The 17,093-nt window shown below is 45.2% G+C and overlaps 1 protein-coding gene across 1 annotated transcript; it reads left to right on the forward strand.

Annotated features, from left to right (window-relative positions):
• The first annotated feature begins 15,874 nt into the window (after window positions 1-15,874).
• GPR88 (G protein-coupled receptor 88) lies at window positions 15,875-16,876 on the forward strand. Its single transcript, XM_078650349.1, has one exon. It carries the CDS (start codon window positions 15,875-15,877, stop codon window positions 16,874-16,876), a length of 1,002 nt encoding a protein of 333 aa, XP_078506475.1.
• The last annotated feature ends 217 nt before the right edge of the window (window positions 16,877-17,093 follow it).

Raw genomic sequence — 17,093 nt, forward strand, 5'->3', positions numbered from 1 at the left:
CCCTCTTTTTTGATTTTCTAATCAGTTGCTTGGGATACTTCTTCTCAAGCAAATTGTTTTCCAAGATTTTTGCATGCTTGAAGAAACTCTCCTTGGTGGAGCAATTCCTCTGAATTCTCAGGAATTGCCCGTAAGGCAGGTTGTCTCTCAGAGCTTTTGGATGACAACTTTCGTAGCTCAACAGAGAGTTCCTTGCCATGGGTTTCCGATAAAGTTCGGATTGGAGACCAGTCGGAGTGACATTGATCTTGAGGTCCAGGAAAGCCAGATGTGTTCTGCTGTATTCAACTGTAAACCGGAGAAAAGCATTTCTGCTGTTCAGCCACAAGTGGAAGGTTTGCAGCTCATCCACAGTCCCACGCCAGACCACGAGAACGTCATCGATGTAACGTTTCCATAAACGGAGCGAGGCGAAAAAAGGGTTCGTGTCAGTGAGGATGATTTCTTCTTCGAACCGATGGACATAAAGATTCGCCAGGCTCGGGGCAAAAACGCTGCCCATGCTGGTCCCAGAGACCTGGAGGTACATGGAATCCTCAAATTGGAAATAATTTTCGGTCATCGCTAGATTGGCCAAAGTCATGATGAAAGACACCGGAGTGATCGATTCCAAATCCCGTGCCCGTAGCAAGGTCTCAACCACATCAAGAGTCTCTCTCTGGGGAATTGACGTGTAGAGAGATTCTACATCGAAGGATACCAGTAGGTCCATGCTGGCATCAAACTCAATGTCTGGTAAGATCTTCAGAACATCCTTCGTGTCTTGTAAATATGTAGGCATATTATGGACCATAGGTCTCAAAAAGTGGTCTACGAATGTGGAGAGGGGTTCAAGAAGAGACCCAATACCCGATATTATTGGGCGTCCGGGCGGTGGCCTTTGGGTTTTGTGCACTTTGGGTAGCACGTAAAAGTAAGGGACAGTAGGATGTGCCAGTTGCAGGTAGGCTCCCTCCTTTGGTGTTATCCATCCCTCAGAGAGTGCTTCTTCCACATATTGTTTGATGGTCAGTGACAATCTCTCTGTAGGGTCCTCAGCGAGTTTACGATATGATCTCACATCGTTGAGTTGTCTAATGCATTCCTCGTGGTATGTAGTTGTGTCAAGAACAACTATAGCACCGCCCTTGTCGGCAGGTTTGATCACTACCGATGAATCAGCTGTAAGATTTTTTAGGGCTGCTTGTTCATTCTTGGGAAAATTGATGAAGGGTTTGCTGTTCTGTTGCAGCAAATTCTTTATGTCGCTGCCCACCGCCTCTTCAAAAGCCATAACCTTCGCTGGAAGCCCGGTACTAGGCGGATTGAAGGTCGAGGGTCTTTTCAGTCCTGTGTTGTGGTCCATCAGTGCTGGATCGTTTCCAACTTCGTTGTCTTTGGCGAAAAGGAAGTGTAGACGGATTTTCCTGAAGAATTTCCCCATCTCGATCTGTGTCTGGAAAGGGTCGCCCGTATTGGTTGCCACAAAGCCCAAACCCCTGTTGAGCACCTTCAACTCCATCTCAGAAAGTGTTCTTGAACTGAGGTTTATCACGAGGTCGTCCCCGATGTTGTTGCCGTAGTTTGATCCTGCGGTATCTGTTTCCCGTTCCGCAGACCCATCGTCTGAGGTGCGAGGTTCCACTGCACTTGGTTCTGCTGTTGTCCTCTCCTCCTCCCCCTCTGTCTCCCCCTGCCCTGTCCTAAAAAAGACTGGGAATGGAAGTCAGGGAAGAATTGTTGGGGACCAAAGGGCATCATCTGTTGTGGGAAAGGGGCCCCCTGAGCCCATGGGTTAGGTTGCCACCATGGTGGGAACTGGGGTTGGATATAGTTCTGACCAGGTCCTCTCCAGTTCCTTCGGTTGCCTCTCCCCCTACCCTTATTGTTGGTGTTACTACCTAGGCTGGATGAGTCTGAATCGCTAGACCCATCGCCAGAGCTGGAACTACCGTAGGTGGACCCTCCCTTGTGGCCCTTAGTGTTGTAAACTGGGGGGACAAAGGAGTCACTTGTGTAGGGATAGATTTTGCCATGCACGTCTAATAACAGGAGGAGATGCACCGGTTCCTCCAGTGATCCCTGAACCACCAAGCACTAAGCCATGGGCAGCTATCAGCATGGACTTAGGGAGTTTTCCAGATGGGAGATCCACAGTGGCCATGGTGTACAGCTATTCCACGTTCCCCCTGGTTGAACTGGTAAGGTCTACAGCATTTGAAATCATCAAGCCAGTGATGGAAAAAATATTTGCCCTGCTTGGTATGCCCACAGAGAGAAATACTGACAATGGGCCCCCTTTTCAAGGCCGGGAGTTCAAAGAATATCTGGAACAGTATAACATCCACCATCGGAAAGTAACTCCTCAATGGCCTCAATCCAATGGTGAAGTAGAGATGTTCATGAGAACAATCAATAAGGTGCTGAGAATTGGTCTTGATCAACGAGAGGACCAAGAGGGGTGTCTGCGGGCTTACAGGCAAACACCACATAGCACAACTGGATGCTCACCCAGCGACCTCATATTAAAAAAAGCCATCAGAGATATTGTGCCAGTGAGTGAACAATGGGTGCCTGGAGTAATGAACAGTGTGGTGGCACAGACTAAGAGGCAAAACAACAATGAGCAGGCCAGCAAAAGAAGAAAAGCCAGATAGGTAGCAATCTCCAGAGGAGACCGAGTGGTGGTGAAAGATAGACACCCAGGATGGAAATTCAGAACACACAAAAGGAACCATGGGAGGTAATCGATGTGCAAGGAACAATGGTAACGGCAAGAAGAGGGGAAAGGAGAATAGCGATAAATTGTCCTGGATTAAGAGGGTAGTGTCTACAACACAAGAGGCCAATGAGGAGGGGGAACAGAGGAGTTTCCAGAGCAACCCCGATGTCACAGCAGAGAGTGGAACAACATCAGAAGATGAACACACAGAGGAAGGAAAAGGAGAGTGTGGGCAAGAAAGACAGAGACTGAAGTCTCCAAAAAGGCTAGTGGTGAGGATACCCCAGCGAGGACACTCGTACCAACTGAGAGACAATCCAAGGCTGAGTCAGAAGCTGAAAGATTTTCCGTGTTAATGGACAGAGGACTATGTTGAACATGCAGAGACTCTATAGCACCAGAAGAAGAAGTTTATCCTTTATTGTTTGATTAATTAAAATCTTACAATAAAACAAATTCATGCAATAATCCATTATATACAGTTTAAATAGCAACAATTCTTTTATAATGCAATACATCTTATATGAATGAGTATTTTTGATAAAATCCTTTACAATAAGATAAGGATAAAGCAATCAATAAAATTTTGAATGGGCAGAATATAAAGTAATTAATAATTTTATGTTTGCGGGAGTTCTAGTTTTTCCACACTTTCGTTACAAATTTTGCCAGAGCGGAATTCAAAGGTAAATCGTCTGGGGCAAGAGATAGGATCAGTGCCTGTCTGCAAGTTCTCACCCCTCTTTCATTAAATAGACTCTTTAATACAGTTACTCTTTCATTTCTCAGTTCAGAACAGAGACATATGAGATGAATAATGTTCTCCTCACCAGATTTGCACAGCCTACGTACAGTATCCTTTGCATGCTTTTTCCAAGGGGGTAGTTGGCATAGACCCGGCAGTACACCAAAACGTGCTTTGATAAAGATTTGTTTATTTTTCAACGACCATGGCGTGACTAGGTATTGCTGAGCCATCTTTTTTGTAAAACCATTTATTATGGGCCATGCATGCTTCCTTTTTGCAAAAGTGGCCTTGTCGTTTAGCAATGATAAATTATCTGTTGTTTTATTAACAATTTTCTTAAGTGATTAAAGAGTAATAGAGGAGTCCAAAACCGGCCTAACCTTAAATTCTTCCAAAGCCTCTTCCAAGTATTTTTTTAAGCTGGTGATTTGCTGTTGCCGCTAATTTCTCTCCAGATTAACTGGGACATTAAGTTGTCTTGGTCGTTTTTTATTCTGTACCAGACTTTAATTATATGTCCCTTTCGAGCATACATCTGGTATTTTATACCGAATTCCAGTCTGACTTGTGCTTGTGAGGCATTGAAGGGCAAATGAAAAAGGCTTTTAAACATTTTTGAGGTAGCATCATTAATAATAGCTGCATCTTTTCCATTTAAGGCTTTGCTGCCGTAGGTTAATGAGGGTAGCAGTTTAGCAGAGATCACTTATAAAAATGGGTGATAGGTAAGGTCGCTAATAGATTTTTGGATAGTTCTAAATGCTGCAGTCAAGGCTTTTGATTTCCTGTGGATTTCAAGTTTCTGTGGAAGAACGATTATGTTGTCATTGAATATAACCCCCAAATATCTATAGGTTTCTACTTGATTTAATTGTGATTTTCCCAGAAACCATTTAGGCTTATATTTCCTTCTTGAATTTTTTGGAATCACCATGACTTTAGATTTTGATTAATTTATAACCATCCTATTATCTTTTGCAAACTCAGATAATCGCGCTATAAGGCGTTGTAATCCCACTTTTGTTTTGCTTAAAAGGACAACATTGTCCGCGTATAAGAGGTTTGATATGTGTTTGTCAGCAAGCTTAGGTGGATGATAATTTATTTAATTAAGTAGCACCATTAAGTCCGCTAGGAACAGATTAAATAGTAATGGAGCAAGTACGCAGCCATGCCTTAGGCCCCCTGACGTCGCGATTTCCTTAGTTAGTGATCGGCCATCGCCCATCCGCACTCTTACCCAGGTGTGTGTGTGGAGGAGATGAATCAGCTGTAATAGCTGTGGTGGCATCCCTTGCAGTCGTAGCTTTTCCCAGAGTAGATTTCTGTCCACACAGTCGAAAGCTGATTTAAAATCGACAAAGCAAAGGTACAGTGGCTGTTTTATTGCAATTGCTTTGTCCATTAATATCGATAGGGCTAGCATGTTTGTTGTCGTTCCTAGGCCTTTAATAAAGCCTGTTTGATTTGGCGGGACAATTTTATTTTCCATTACCCAGTCCGATAGGCTTGACAACAAAATGCCTGCAAACAGTTCTGCGTCCGTGTCTTGTAGTGTTATTAAACGGTAGTTCTCCGGGCGGGCCCAATTTCCCTTTTTAAAGATAGGGGATATTAGTGAGCCTCTCCATGATTCGGGGATCATCCCTCTTCGTATTACTTCATTAAAGACTTTAGTTAGGTGTCCTGCCTATATGCCTGGATCCTCCTTGTAGATGGCAATGGGATACCATTTGGCCCGGGTGCCCAGTCTTTTTGTTTTTTTATTAAATTACCCACTTGAACTTGTGTTATATCAATTTCATTTTCCATTTGAGGTTCTGATGTCTCCTTCCTTTTATGGTCGTATCTTTCCGTTGTTTTGCAACCCGTATTTAGATGGTTCTTTAAAAAGTTTACCCAGTGTTTATTATGTTAGTCTGTTTTGTTGCAAAAAATGTTTCCCGTGCACAGTTTGAACAAATGTTGGAGGGAAAGGATGTAGTGAGCCACTCAGCTCATACCCTACAATGTATCACTTTCAACTCCCTGGGCCGGGCGTGGACCAAGGAGTATATAATAACGTGACGTCAGCGCTTGTGGCTGATGGCACAGACCCCGTCATGAGTGTGGCTGTGTAGTTATTCTCTCCCCCAAAGTAACCGGTTCGAGACCTACCTGGCAAGGTAGGACCCACCCCGCTACATAGTTTGCGAAAACAGGTTCTGAATGCCCACACCTGTAAGTTTCAGGGTGTTTCCAACATGTCAGAACATTCCCACCCTGGAACACCCACTCCTCTCAAACACGATGAAATTTGCTTACACTAAAACCTCTGTGCATAAATCCATTCTTAACTACAAATCTGACTTCTATGAATTACAAAAGTCATTTTACACTGCTAGAAAAAATAGCTTTATAAATTGGGCCCCATTAGAGCTAGATACCGAGGTGTATTATTATAAAGATCACTAGTATATTTTATACAGCACTTACGTCCATAAAATGTTTATCTAAAGTTTTGCAGGAGAAAAATTCTTGGGCAAGACAATGTACCCCACACTTTCTTTGCTTCGCTGTGACCAGATGTTCACAACACTCTGTGTGCTCTTAATTCTGACATGGTGATGTGAAATTTGTATTCATTTGAATTGCAGTTACCAAAAGGCAGCAGCTCTCCATACATTTATATTCTTTTTAAAATCCGTATGAACACATCAAAACCTTGAATTGATGGGCTGCAAAATGAAAGCAATGAGTAAAGCGTGTACGAGCTTTGATCAAAATGTGTTTACTCCTAATTAAGTCTGCATGGAGTTAAATGCAAAACACTTCAGGAGATTAAAATACAGTGGCCCCCAACAAAGGGAATCATAAATATACAGAGGTAGAAGTGATATTTCCCAGATTTACAATTTTTCTCATTCATATAACACATCAATAATACACCTGAAAAGCCCGTGCGCACGTACTATTGTTTAAGTGATGACTATTTAAAGTACAAACAGCAAGGTGGTGGAAGGAATGCTTGAATAAATCTCAGCCACGGCTGATCACACAGAGCCACATTCCAAACCTGTGTTTCCTTTCACTGGGTCATTCTAGACAGAGACCCACGTTATGCAAATCAGTCTTGGTCCTACTCCAATAGAAGCAGTCCAATCCGGTCTGCCAGGATAGGTCCCGTCTTGATGGGCACACAAGCAACACCAGTCAGGTTTTGACCTATTTGGGTCTCGTCAGTGAGGTATACCTTGAGTGCTATGACACAGTGTGCACAGGACCCACATCTAGGCATACCGGTCACGCTTAGAGTGTCTACTGCAAACAAACAAGGTGATGGAAGGAAAGCTTGAATTAATATCAGCTACTGGTGATCGCTCGGGCTGCATTCCAGACAATTTTTCACCTACTGCATCTTTGCAGACAGGGATCCACCTTATGCAAATTAGTCTTCGTTCTGCTCCAATAGTAACAGTCCTGTCTGAACTGCCAGGACGCTTCCCCATCAGATGGGAACACAAGCAACCCCAGACCGGTTTTGAGACTTATCATCAGCGAGGTATAGCTTGAGTCCTATGTTATGTTATTGGGGTTTTGTAGTGTGCACAGCTACTCAAAAATGCATGAGAGTACCCACTTCTGAGCATACCCAGTGTGAGCATTTTAAAGGCACATAGTACAATTATGCACTGTCAAAAGACAGCCCAATTACCAAAAGCGCACATTTCTGTAAACCCCCTCCTTTAACCCCCAACCTTAGCGGGTAATATATTTTCCCAACAGAGAAACCCCTTCATCACCACCCCCACGAGCTTTGAGGCTTATCCATTCCCATTTACACTCTGGAGGATATGTTACTTTAGCCTTTACGTGGAGTAAATCTCCGAACGTACGCAGGTGCAAAAGGGTCTGTTAGGAGTTAGTGACTGACCACAAACTCACATGCATTTGGGCATTCACGACTTACAAAGTGAACCATTTTCTGTTCTTCCCACCTCCTTCCCTGGAGTGGGATGTAATACTCAAAACCGCCTCACACAATCCCAGTGGAAACAAGCATTTACAATGCAATAGGGCTCGCAGCATTAAAGTTTGAGTTATTGGCATTGTGTATGACAATGCGTTGCATAAAATGTTTAGCAAACTTTGAATTGGTGAGCAGTGAGTGTGTGTGCAAGAGTATGCTGTTCTTGAAAGCAGTGTGGTAGAGAGTGCAGGAATTTGGGTGACCTGAGTCACTCTCGTTCAACAAATGCAGCTAGTATTACACAACTGTCTAGATACTGATGCTATACGCTGTACTGTTAGGACATAACCACTAACAGTCAGCTGGTCAAATAGTTATTCACATTGCGACAACAGCGCACTGTAGTTGTGAAATTTGCAAATAATGAGTGACACTCCTTCAGCACTGCTGCAATTGCTGAAAAGAAATGTGTGGTGTGCACATCATGGCAGACTCCTTACTCTCTCCTTCAGGGGAAAGCTTTGTAGCTTTTGCTGTTATCCATGAACTGGATTCTCTCAATGGGACTTCAAATTCATTACCAGCCCCCCCCCCCGGTTCAATGTGTTGTGCAGCCATCTTTTTCCTGTGCAGTCTAAAGCAACACCCCCAACATTCATTGTGTTGTGCAGCTACCTTTTTCCTGAGCTGTCTAAAGCAATGTGATGAGATAAGAATAGGATTTAAAGCACTCTTTACAAATGCGTTCGAAGCAAGTCGGGTAAACGCGTTTTAATATACAATTTGCATGAATGTCACTCTCCTTCAACACATGCAGCTCGTATTACACAACTGCCTACAGACTCGTGCTATACGCTGTCCTGTTAGAACATAACCACTAACATAAACAAGAATCTATAGGCGGGGGAGAAAAGACAGCACAAATGGAAACTTACATGAACAAGCATTACAGTCCCCGTTCCTTCCGCGCGTTCCGCCGAGCCCTGTGAATGCAGCGAGCGCGTTCGTGTGCGCGTGCTCATTTCGAATCGCCTCCAAGGCGATGCGCGCGGCCAGGAATGTCTCCTTGAAAGGAGACACGGCCACAATAAGTTCTCGGCGGAGACGCGCTTCCGCGCGTTCAGCCGAGCCCTAACAGCACATTCGAGCAGGCAGTGTTTAACGACATAGAATCTATGACAGTCACCACACTCTTCCACAACAACAGCAGAGCAGAGAACAACGCCATAGCAGATCTGAAAAAAGATGACACCATAATAATCAAACCAGCGGACAAAGGCGGAGGCCTTGTCCTGATGGACAAATCAGATTACAATGCAGAATGCAGATGCCTACTAGGAGATGATAAGAATTACCAACCACTCCAAACGGATCCGACAGAAGACCTACGCATCGAAATCATAAATATGGTGGAAACAGCAGAAGCCGCAGGTCACATATCAAAACAAGAAGCAGACTATCTGAGCAAAACTGAAGGCAAAATCCCGTATTTTTACGTGGTTCCAAAGATGCACAAGGGTAAAATCCCTCCCCCTGGTAGACCGATAGTATCGGGCATAGGTTCACTGTTGGAACCACTATCCAGGTTTTGCGACTTTTTCCTAAAAACAATAGTACAGGGAACATCTACATACCTCAAGGACACGAAAAGTCTATTGGTACTCATAGAGAGCATCAAAATGGAGGAAGACACCATCCTTGTAAGCTTTGACATTGAAAGCCTTTATACCAACATACCACAGGATACAACCATAAATGTTCTCAAAAGAACCTTGGAGAACACTACCTGGGACCACCAGAGGCCAAAACAATTCATTATAAAATGTGCCACCCTCGCCCTCAAGAGAAACTACTTTGAATATGAAGGATCTCTGTACCTCCAGACAGGAGGCACTTCGATGGGCAGTGTTTTTGCGCCCAGCGTAGCGGGGCTTTACGTCTTTGACTTTAAGCAGAAATACATCCTGTCATCTGACAATCCCTACAAAGACCACATCAAATTTTGGCAAAGATACATTGATGACATCCTGACAATCTGGCAAGGCCCACAAGAGACATTGATGTCTTTCATAACGTGGCTCAATACTTGCGACCCACACCTGCGATTCACCCACTGCTATGACAGGGACAAAATGGTCTTTCTGGACATTGAAATTCGAAGAGAAAACGACACTTTAACAACTATAACCCACTTTAAGCCAACAGTGAAAAACAACTTGTTGAGATACGAAAGCTTCCATCCTCGCCCACTTAGAGAACATTTGCCCTATGGCCAATACCTACCATTACGCAGAAACTGTAGCAAGTTGGATGACTACAAAAACCAGGCAGAGGACCTCACCAGGAAACTCCAACAACGAGGTTACCCGTCCAGAATCATTAACAAATGCCAGAAAAGGGCAAGAAAACAACCCAGACAAGCCTTACTTGAAGAGAAAATCAAGGACGATGAGACAATACCTCTCACTTGCGTCACCACCTACAACGCAATATCCAACCAAGTAAGCAAAAGTATAAACAAGCATTGGTCCATACTTAACTCGGGCAACTTGAAATGGGACAAACCCCTTTTTTCACACAAAAAAGCAACAAGTCTCAAAGACAGCTTAGTAAGTACCAGACCCAAGACCAGAATGACCATCAACAATCCTAGCATAACACAGGTCTGGGGGCTCCCACCTGTTACAGGACACTCAAAATGCGGAGACTGCGGTGTTTGCCATCTCACTGAAAATACCAAGACCCTCAACCTAGAGGAAGGCAAAGTCTGGGAACAGAGATCCCATACCAACTGCAACAGCAGCAACGTAATATATCTAATCAAATGCACATGCGGAAAACCCTACATAGGAATGACCACACGCAAGGTGAAGCAGCGCATATGTGAACATCGAAGTACGATCCGATGTAAGAAAAACACAACTAAACTCACAGACCATTTCCTGACGGTACACCATACTCCAAACGACATGCAATGAACAGTGATTGAACAAATCCAACCAGGTCCTAATACAGAATTGTCTTTTTGAGAAGGAACAACGGTGGATCTACAGGCTCTCGACCCACAAAAAAGGCCTGAACGATAACATTCCGTGGGCGTCAGTCTTTAAATAACACATCATCTTCCAGATGCTAAGACCTGTCAGTTAGCACATTAGCCTGATAGTTCCTCTATACCCCTCTAATGAACTCTCAACATGGTGAACCAACTGACCAATCCTAATACAATCCATATTTTGTAAGGACTTCCTTTTAACCCCCTCATATAGTTTCCCCCCCCACATGGACAGGCACTACCCTCCACCATGTATGCCCTCGTTTCCCTCTTTCACTACTCTGAGACCACCCCACATTTGGGGCGACCTGCCTATTTTGCTTCAATGGAATAATTTCCCAGGGCATAGTATGTCCCATGTACATTCGATCTGATGCACTACGTATGTGCTCAGCCGAACGCCGTGAGCGCACTTGCAGCAATCGGCTTTTCAATCCATCTCCATGGTTACACACCGCGCTTCGCGTGGTTTGCATATGTCCCACAGGCATTTTGTTTTAACGCAGCTTCCGTAGCCCATGGCCTCACTCCCATCCCTTTGGCAACGTCACCATGTGACCGCGCCCCACCCGGAAGCCGCCAGCATTACTTTAACATCCTCAACTCACTCCGCACTAGTAGCCGAGCAGCGGATGGTAGATGTAGGTAACTGGCCTTACGCTTCACTACAGAACTGTAAGTAATACTAATTCTTTTCCCACAGAACCCTTCCGTACCGAGTTTGCCATTTACCGCGCCCCTCGGCAGTCAGTAGTCTCGTCGCTCATTACCAGCTCTTATTCTATATTTACAGAATATGTCTAACTATGTGACGTGACTACCCCCTGCCCGCCGAAGCAATTTACGGCATAACATAAGTAAGCCTTTCCCCGCCATGAATTACCTGTGTGTCCCTTCAGTGTTACGTGTTTGTTAGTCCTTATGTGATATGTTTGTTATGTTAACGGGCAAACTTTGCACATCGAATTTCCCTGACAACCACGATAGGGTGTACAGAATGAGATGCCGTGCCTCGTTGGCACTGACAACAATGAGTGAGATTGTGATAAACGTAGTGCATGCAACTGAGCGCGCACCTCTTGATCAACGTATGGGTCCTGGCACAAAAATAAACTCCCCTTTTTTGGACACTTAATTATCCACGTTTCGATCACGCAGAGCTTTCCTAATTACAGTGGCATGAAGTATGAGAGCACAGAGACACAGCACGACGTAACAGGCTAGTATGTACGATCGCGCCTGATACATGTTTACTTTCTCTCTTCTCCACAGGTCTTTTTGCTTTTCACAATAAATGCTCCAAAATTTTTTTGACTGAGCATCTTACCTTTGGCGACACTGCCATTTGGTACACGAGGATTTATGATAGGGTGCGCCTTTTGGGGGGTGCATACCGTCCATCTCCTTGTTTATGGTCCTGATGAATACCGGGTAATCCCAACTTATGGTAGAAACATGTTGACCTACACACCAATACACATATAGAGATACTTTGGCCGTAACTCCCCTCTCAGCATCTCCCTTACTTTTAATATTGTCCAGTTGCTTTTTAATAAAAATCACATTTTCTATAAGCTAAACCAGGACAATTTTTAACACCTTTTTTTGCACTTACATCCACAACCTGCTCCACTGTACCTCAGGTGTTGAAGCACACCCTGGTGATGCTAGGCCACCAGGGTGGACCCCGATGATGAAGCATGTCACCACTAGGCTGGTGAGTGAGGGTTTTTTTACAAAAGGATGAACCCTTTCCTTTTGCCAGTCAGAATACCCCAATAGGAAACTCTTCTTCTGGGGGTACGCCTCTGTTTGTTTAGTTTAGTGGGATGTAATACTACATAATTGAAAGCACTGGCGTCAGAGAATTATGCAGCATTAAAGCTGTTTATACTTGTCAGCTAGCCTTTAGTGGTTATCTGTCAGGTGAAAATGGAGCCACTTGCGTCAGTAAGGAGCTTTTTGAATGTACGCTTCAACTCCAAAAACCAATTAATCAGTCACGATTGCAGCCATTAATGCACATCTGTCCAAAAGCAGTCATCTCATGAGATTGAAACTGATAAGTACAAAATAAAATAAGCAACAAGCCTTCTTTCCAGCCAAGGGGCCAGATGCATGACCATTTTTAGCTGTCACGAACGGAAAATCGGTCCGGTTACGATCGCTAAAAAGGGTTGTAGCATGTACCAACCCTATTTTGTGAGTCGGTAACCTATTATCAAGTCGCAAAATAGGGCTTGCAAGATGTTATTAGGAAGGGGAATGCCATGGGTGTCCCTTTCTAATAGCGAGTCTCAGGGAGATGTTCGATTGTTTTGCGACTACAAATGCAGTTGCAAACAATCACAGTTACCACCAATTTAAAATTGGTGATACGCCAGTCGCAAGTGGAAAGGGGCTGGGGCCCCTTCCCCTTTGTGTTTGGCAGAGAAAATATTTTTTAGGAGCAGGTAGTGGTCCCACGGACCACTGTCTGCCCTTAAAAAAAGAAAAGAAAACTTTTCATTTTTTTCTTTTAAATGCATTCTGTTTTTCTTTAAGGGAAACGGCTACATTTGAATTATAAGTTGCAGTATTTAAAAAGCAAACACAGACATGGTAGTCTGCTGTCCCCAGCAGGCCACCATCCCTGTGTTTGTAGCCCATTCTCAATGGTTCGCAAATTCCGACCTGTCTCATGAATGTCATTTGCGACCCCATTGGAAATCCCTAAATGTGTCTGAGACACATTAGTACATTCGGTTTTGCAAGTTGCAAATTGCAAGTCGAAAAAAACACAATATGCCACAGGCAAAACGGAATGGTCGTACATCTGGCCCAAGATGTCTATGTGACTCGTATTGCTTCATTTAGGCAAAATGTTCGGAAAATATAATTGTTTTTGTGACTGCAAAGACCTGCTCTTTGAACACCGAGCGGTCTCTACGCAGATGGGACTGAGACTACAAGCTGGACAAAATGTTGTTTGAATTGGTCTTCCGGAGAAAGGTTCTTAGTGAAAGCAAAAGTGAAGATATGTATATATATATATATATGTATGTATGTATGTATGTATGTATGTATGTATATATGTAGGTATGTTCGTTCATCTGGAACTCCGAAAGGCATTAAAGAGCACCCTATCCTAGCAAATGGCATCCCCCCCAGTGGCGTAACACAGTCTACCGCAACACAGTGCTCGGGCGGGAGCTCCTGTTCGAGTCTAGATGGGCCACTCCACGTACCTTCAAGGGCTTCCCCCCTCTAGTTTCGTTATACCACGGATCCTCTCCTCAGACATTGGCCACCGCATAAGGACAGAATATGTCTCCCGTACAAAAACCTGTTGGTTATAAATATTTGCAAGTATAGTTCTCATTCCACTTCCTTCAAGCTTAAGCCTGGCTACAATTTCAACCCAAAACAATAGGAGAACACGAGGGTTGGATTAGGATTAAAAATCGGCCCGGGTACACTAAAAAAAGTGGCCCACATTTGCATATTGTCTTTCCGCAAAACACTGCTTTGGCGAAATTTTATTTTATAAAAAGGGGGCGGGTGGTAAAAAAAAATGCACGGATTAGTTTACACTGGTGAAACACCTGAAAACAAGTGAGGCCACTTCAGCTCAGGCCCCCTGCCCCTACTCAATATGCATATATTAATGGGCTGGCCCAGAGAGAGAAAGGGAGTCACACTTCTGCCCGTGGATAAAAGCAGGGCCGGACTGGCCTTAGAGGGCACCGGGCATTTCCCCGGTGGGCCGCCAGGGTGGGGACGGTTTTGTTACAGGGCCGTTTTTGCAGCATAGCAGCAATTTCGGCCCCTGTAACAAAATCGGCCTAAACCGGCCCTGGCAAACAGCTCGGCCACACCTCGAACCTCTGATGGGCCAGCCGAATTTGGTTCCCAGTCCGGCCCTGAATAAAAGGGAGGTAATGAGTGCCATCTGCCTCCAGAAAGGCCACTCAGGCACCCACCGGGCTTCTGGTGGTATCCGAACAATGCAGAAACCACCCAAATCAGCACCCCAGGCTGCTAAATAAAAGCAACTCACAGCTGGAACTGGACCCTGACCCCTCGGGCATTGCCTGAGTGCCTACGTTACCAATCTGACCCTGGAGAACACTGCCATTCACCTCGCACAACACTAAGACACCTCCCACACTGGCCACTCTATGACCCACACTAGAAACCCACACTCTAAAACCCACACACAAAAATCATATGCTAATTAATAATAACAATTGTACACAACTCTAACTCACAATCTTTACTCTTGTCTAAGCTTGAGCACAACTGCATGTATGCCACATTAGGATTAGACTTTGCTACAGTGCTCCCACATGAGTCAGACACCAAAGGTGTTACGATATAGGCCACACAACATACCTGCACTCTTCCAATCAAGCACAATGAACACAGCAGCATGCAAACTGTTTGCCGGTATGTGCTCTGGAGCCTTCAGAGAAAGATGAGTTGCTTTTCAGGAGCAACTACCGTGAAAAATAATATATTGGTTGTCAGTATACTAAGGGTGAAATTAAGCAGCTCACCCTCCCCCCCCCCAAAAAAAAAATACGCGTGATGCAAGATGGGAGTAGCAGTTTCACGTAACCCATCGTAAGGATGCGCCTACAGTTTCCCAGAAGGCTTAGAGTTGTTAGCTGAAACAGTCGGGGCTGGTTGAAGTCGCACTATTGACAGGGGCCATTTGACAGCAGTAAACGACGAACCACGCTTTTCTTGGTCCCAAAGAGAAAGAAGTAAGACGCACTCACACGAGTCTGCTGCCATCACCGGACTCTGTCCACCCTCTCCAGAATGAAATTGTCCTGTCTAGAAAAAAGGAGAAACTTTCTGGAAAAGCATAAAAATAAAGCTTATTGAAAGCAAAGCGAGCAGGCTAGAGTGGCCTTTTCACGTTGCAAGGTGAGCTCATTTGCAGTGAGTTGTTACTGGGAGATCTCCATTGAAGGCTGAAATATGCATGCTGAATGGAAAAGGCAGTCATAGAAACAGGGCTGCGCCGTGAACGCGCGTGCCGATTGAGAGAAAAGAAAGCACTGACTGTAATTGCACTATTTCCACATGAAAGTGCCCCCCTCCCTCAAGTTTGAAATAGGCTGAATAATTCATGGGACTTGGAGTGATTGAAATGTTGAGTGTAATGAGGCAGATAAGAGCTCGGCGGCTTCCCCCGGGGAGACTGGAGTGATTTTAACAGAGTAGTTCGCTGTGGCACTGCTTAGGGGCTCCGTCATTCGGTCCCCTCATCCCTGATGTAAACATTTCATCTGTCAGAAGCCAGCTATCTCCAAGTTTCCCATCCATTCATCATCGCAGGCGCGTCTTCTCAGGGAGACCATGGTTTTGGTTACGGCATGGGGCTCCCCATTTGGCAGCTGAGGTGGGTATCAGGATTGTGGGACCCCAACCATGACCAACTCCTCGTCGCCGTCCAAGCTGTGTGTGGACTCCACTGGAACGAGAGTCATTGTGTCCCTTCTGTACGGTGTGTTCTCTGTCGCGGGCACCGTGAGCAACCTGTTGGTCATCTACCTCATCTTCTCTTTCAAGAAGTTGAAGACCACCAGCAACGCCTTCATCTTCAATGGATGTGTAGCCGACCTTTTGGTATGCGCCTTCTGGATGCCGCAGAGGGTGATACTCATCTCCAGGTCCTGGGCTGTGAGCTCTGCCTTCTACTGGATGTTCATGGAGGGGCTTCTTTTCCTCTGGGTGACCGTCTCACTGTTCTCCCACTCGCTCATTGCCCTCAACCGGTATGTACTGATCACAAAATTGCCTGCAGTCTACCAGACCATCTATCAGAAGAGGAACACCGAGTGGATGATAGCCATGTCCTGGGTAGTCCCTATAGTTTTCCTGCTGCCTTGGATTTTCGGGCAGAAACTCCACACTCCTGCTAAGTGTCCCAGCCAGAGGCTCCTGGTTCTTGTGGGTAAGGAGGTCCACTTGTCCAGTTCGTACACAGCTGTCCTGTCAGCAGCGACCATCCTCGGTCAGACCTCCGTCCTGATCTACTGCTACTTCAAAATTTTCCGGAAGGTGCAGGTCAGTGTGAAGAGGGTCAGCGTGCTAAATGTTCAGACCATGCACCATCTACCCAACTCTTGCCCCAGGAAAGACAAGCGCCTGGCTGTGTATGTCCTGTGTGTCTGTTGCACCTTCATTGTGTCCACCGAGCCGTATGTGTGGGTCATCTTGTGGGGATTGGCCAGACCCATCGCTGAAGGACTGCAGACAGCCAGCTGGATGGTCTTCTGCCTGCTCTTTGTGGTCAACCCTTTTATGTACACCTGGAAGAACGAGGAGTTCCGCAGGTCCTTCAGATCCGTTGTCCGACTTGAGTTTTGGAGGGGTTCCACTGTTGGCGTGGAGACTGTCAGTCGCACAGTCTCACACATTGAGCCATAACTACAAACCCTGCTCTTTGTGGTCAACCCTGTTATGTACACCTGGAAGAGCGAGAGGTTTGGATGTCCTTCAGAACCGTTGCCCGACTGGAGTTTTGGAAGGATTCCACTGTTGGAGTGGAGACTGTCAGTCGCACAGTCTCCCACAATGAGCCATAACTACAAACCCTACTGTTTGTGGTCAACCCCTTTTTGTACGCCTTTGAAAAACGAGGAGT

Source organism: Lissotriton helveticus, chromosome 1_1 (genome assembly GCF_964261635.1).
Source record: "Lissotriton helveticus chromosome 1_1, aLisHel1.1, whole genome shotgun sequence".
Taxonomy (NCBI): Eukaryota; Metazoa; Chordata; class Amphibia; order Caudata; family Salamandridae; genus Lissotriton; species Lissotriton helveticus.

What these genes read in the sequence shown, in the direction of transcription:
- GPR88 (XM_078650349.1), top strand. Translation starts at nt 15,875, where the DNA reads ATGACCAACTCCTCGTCGCCGTCCAAGCTGTGTGTGGACTCCACTGGA.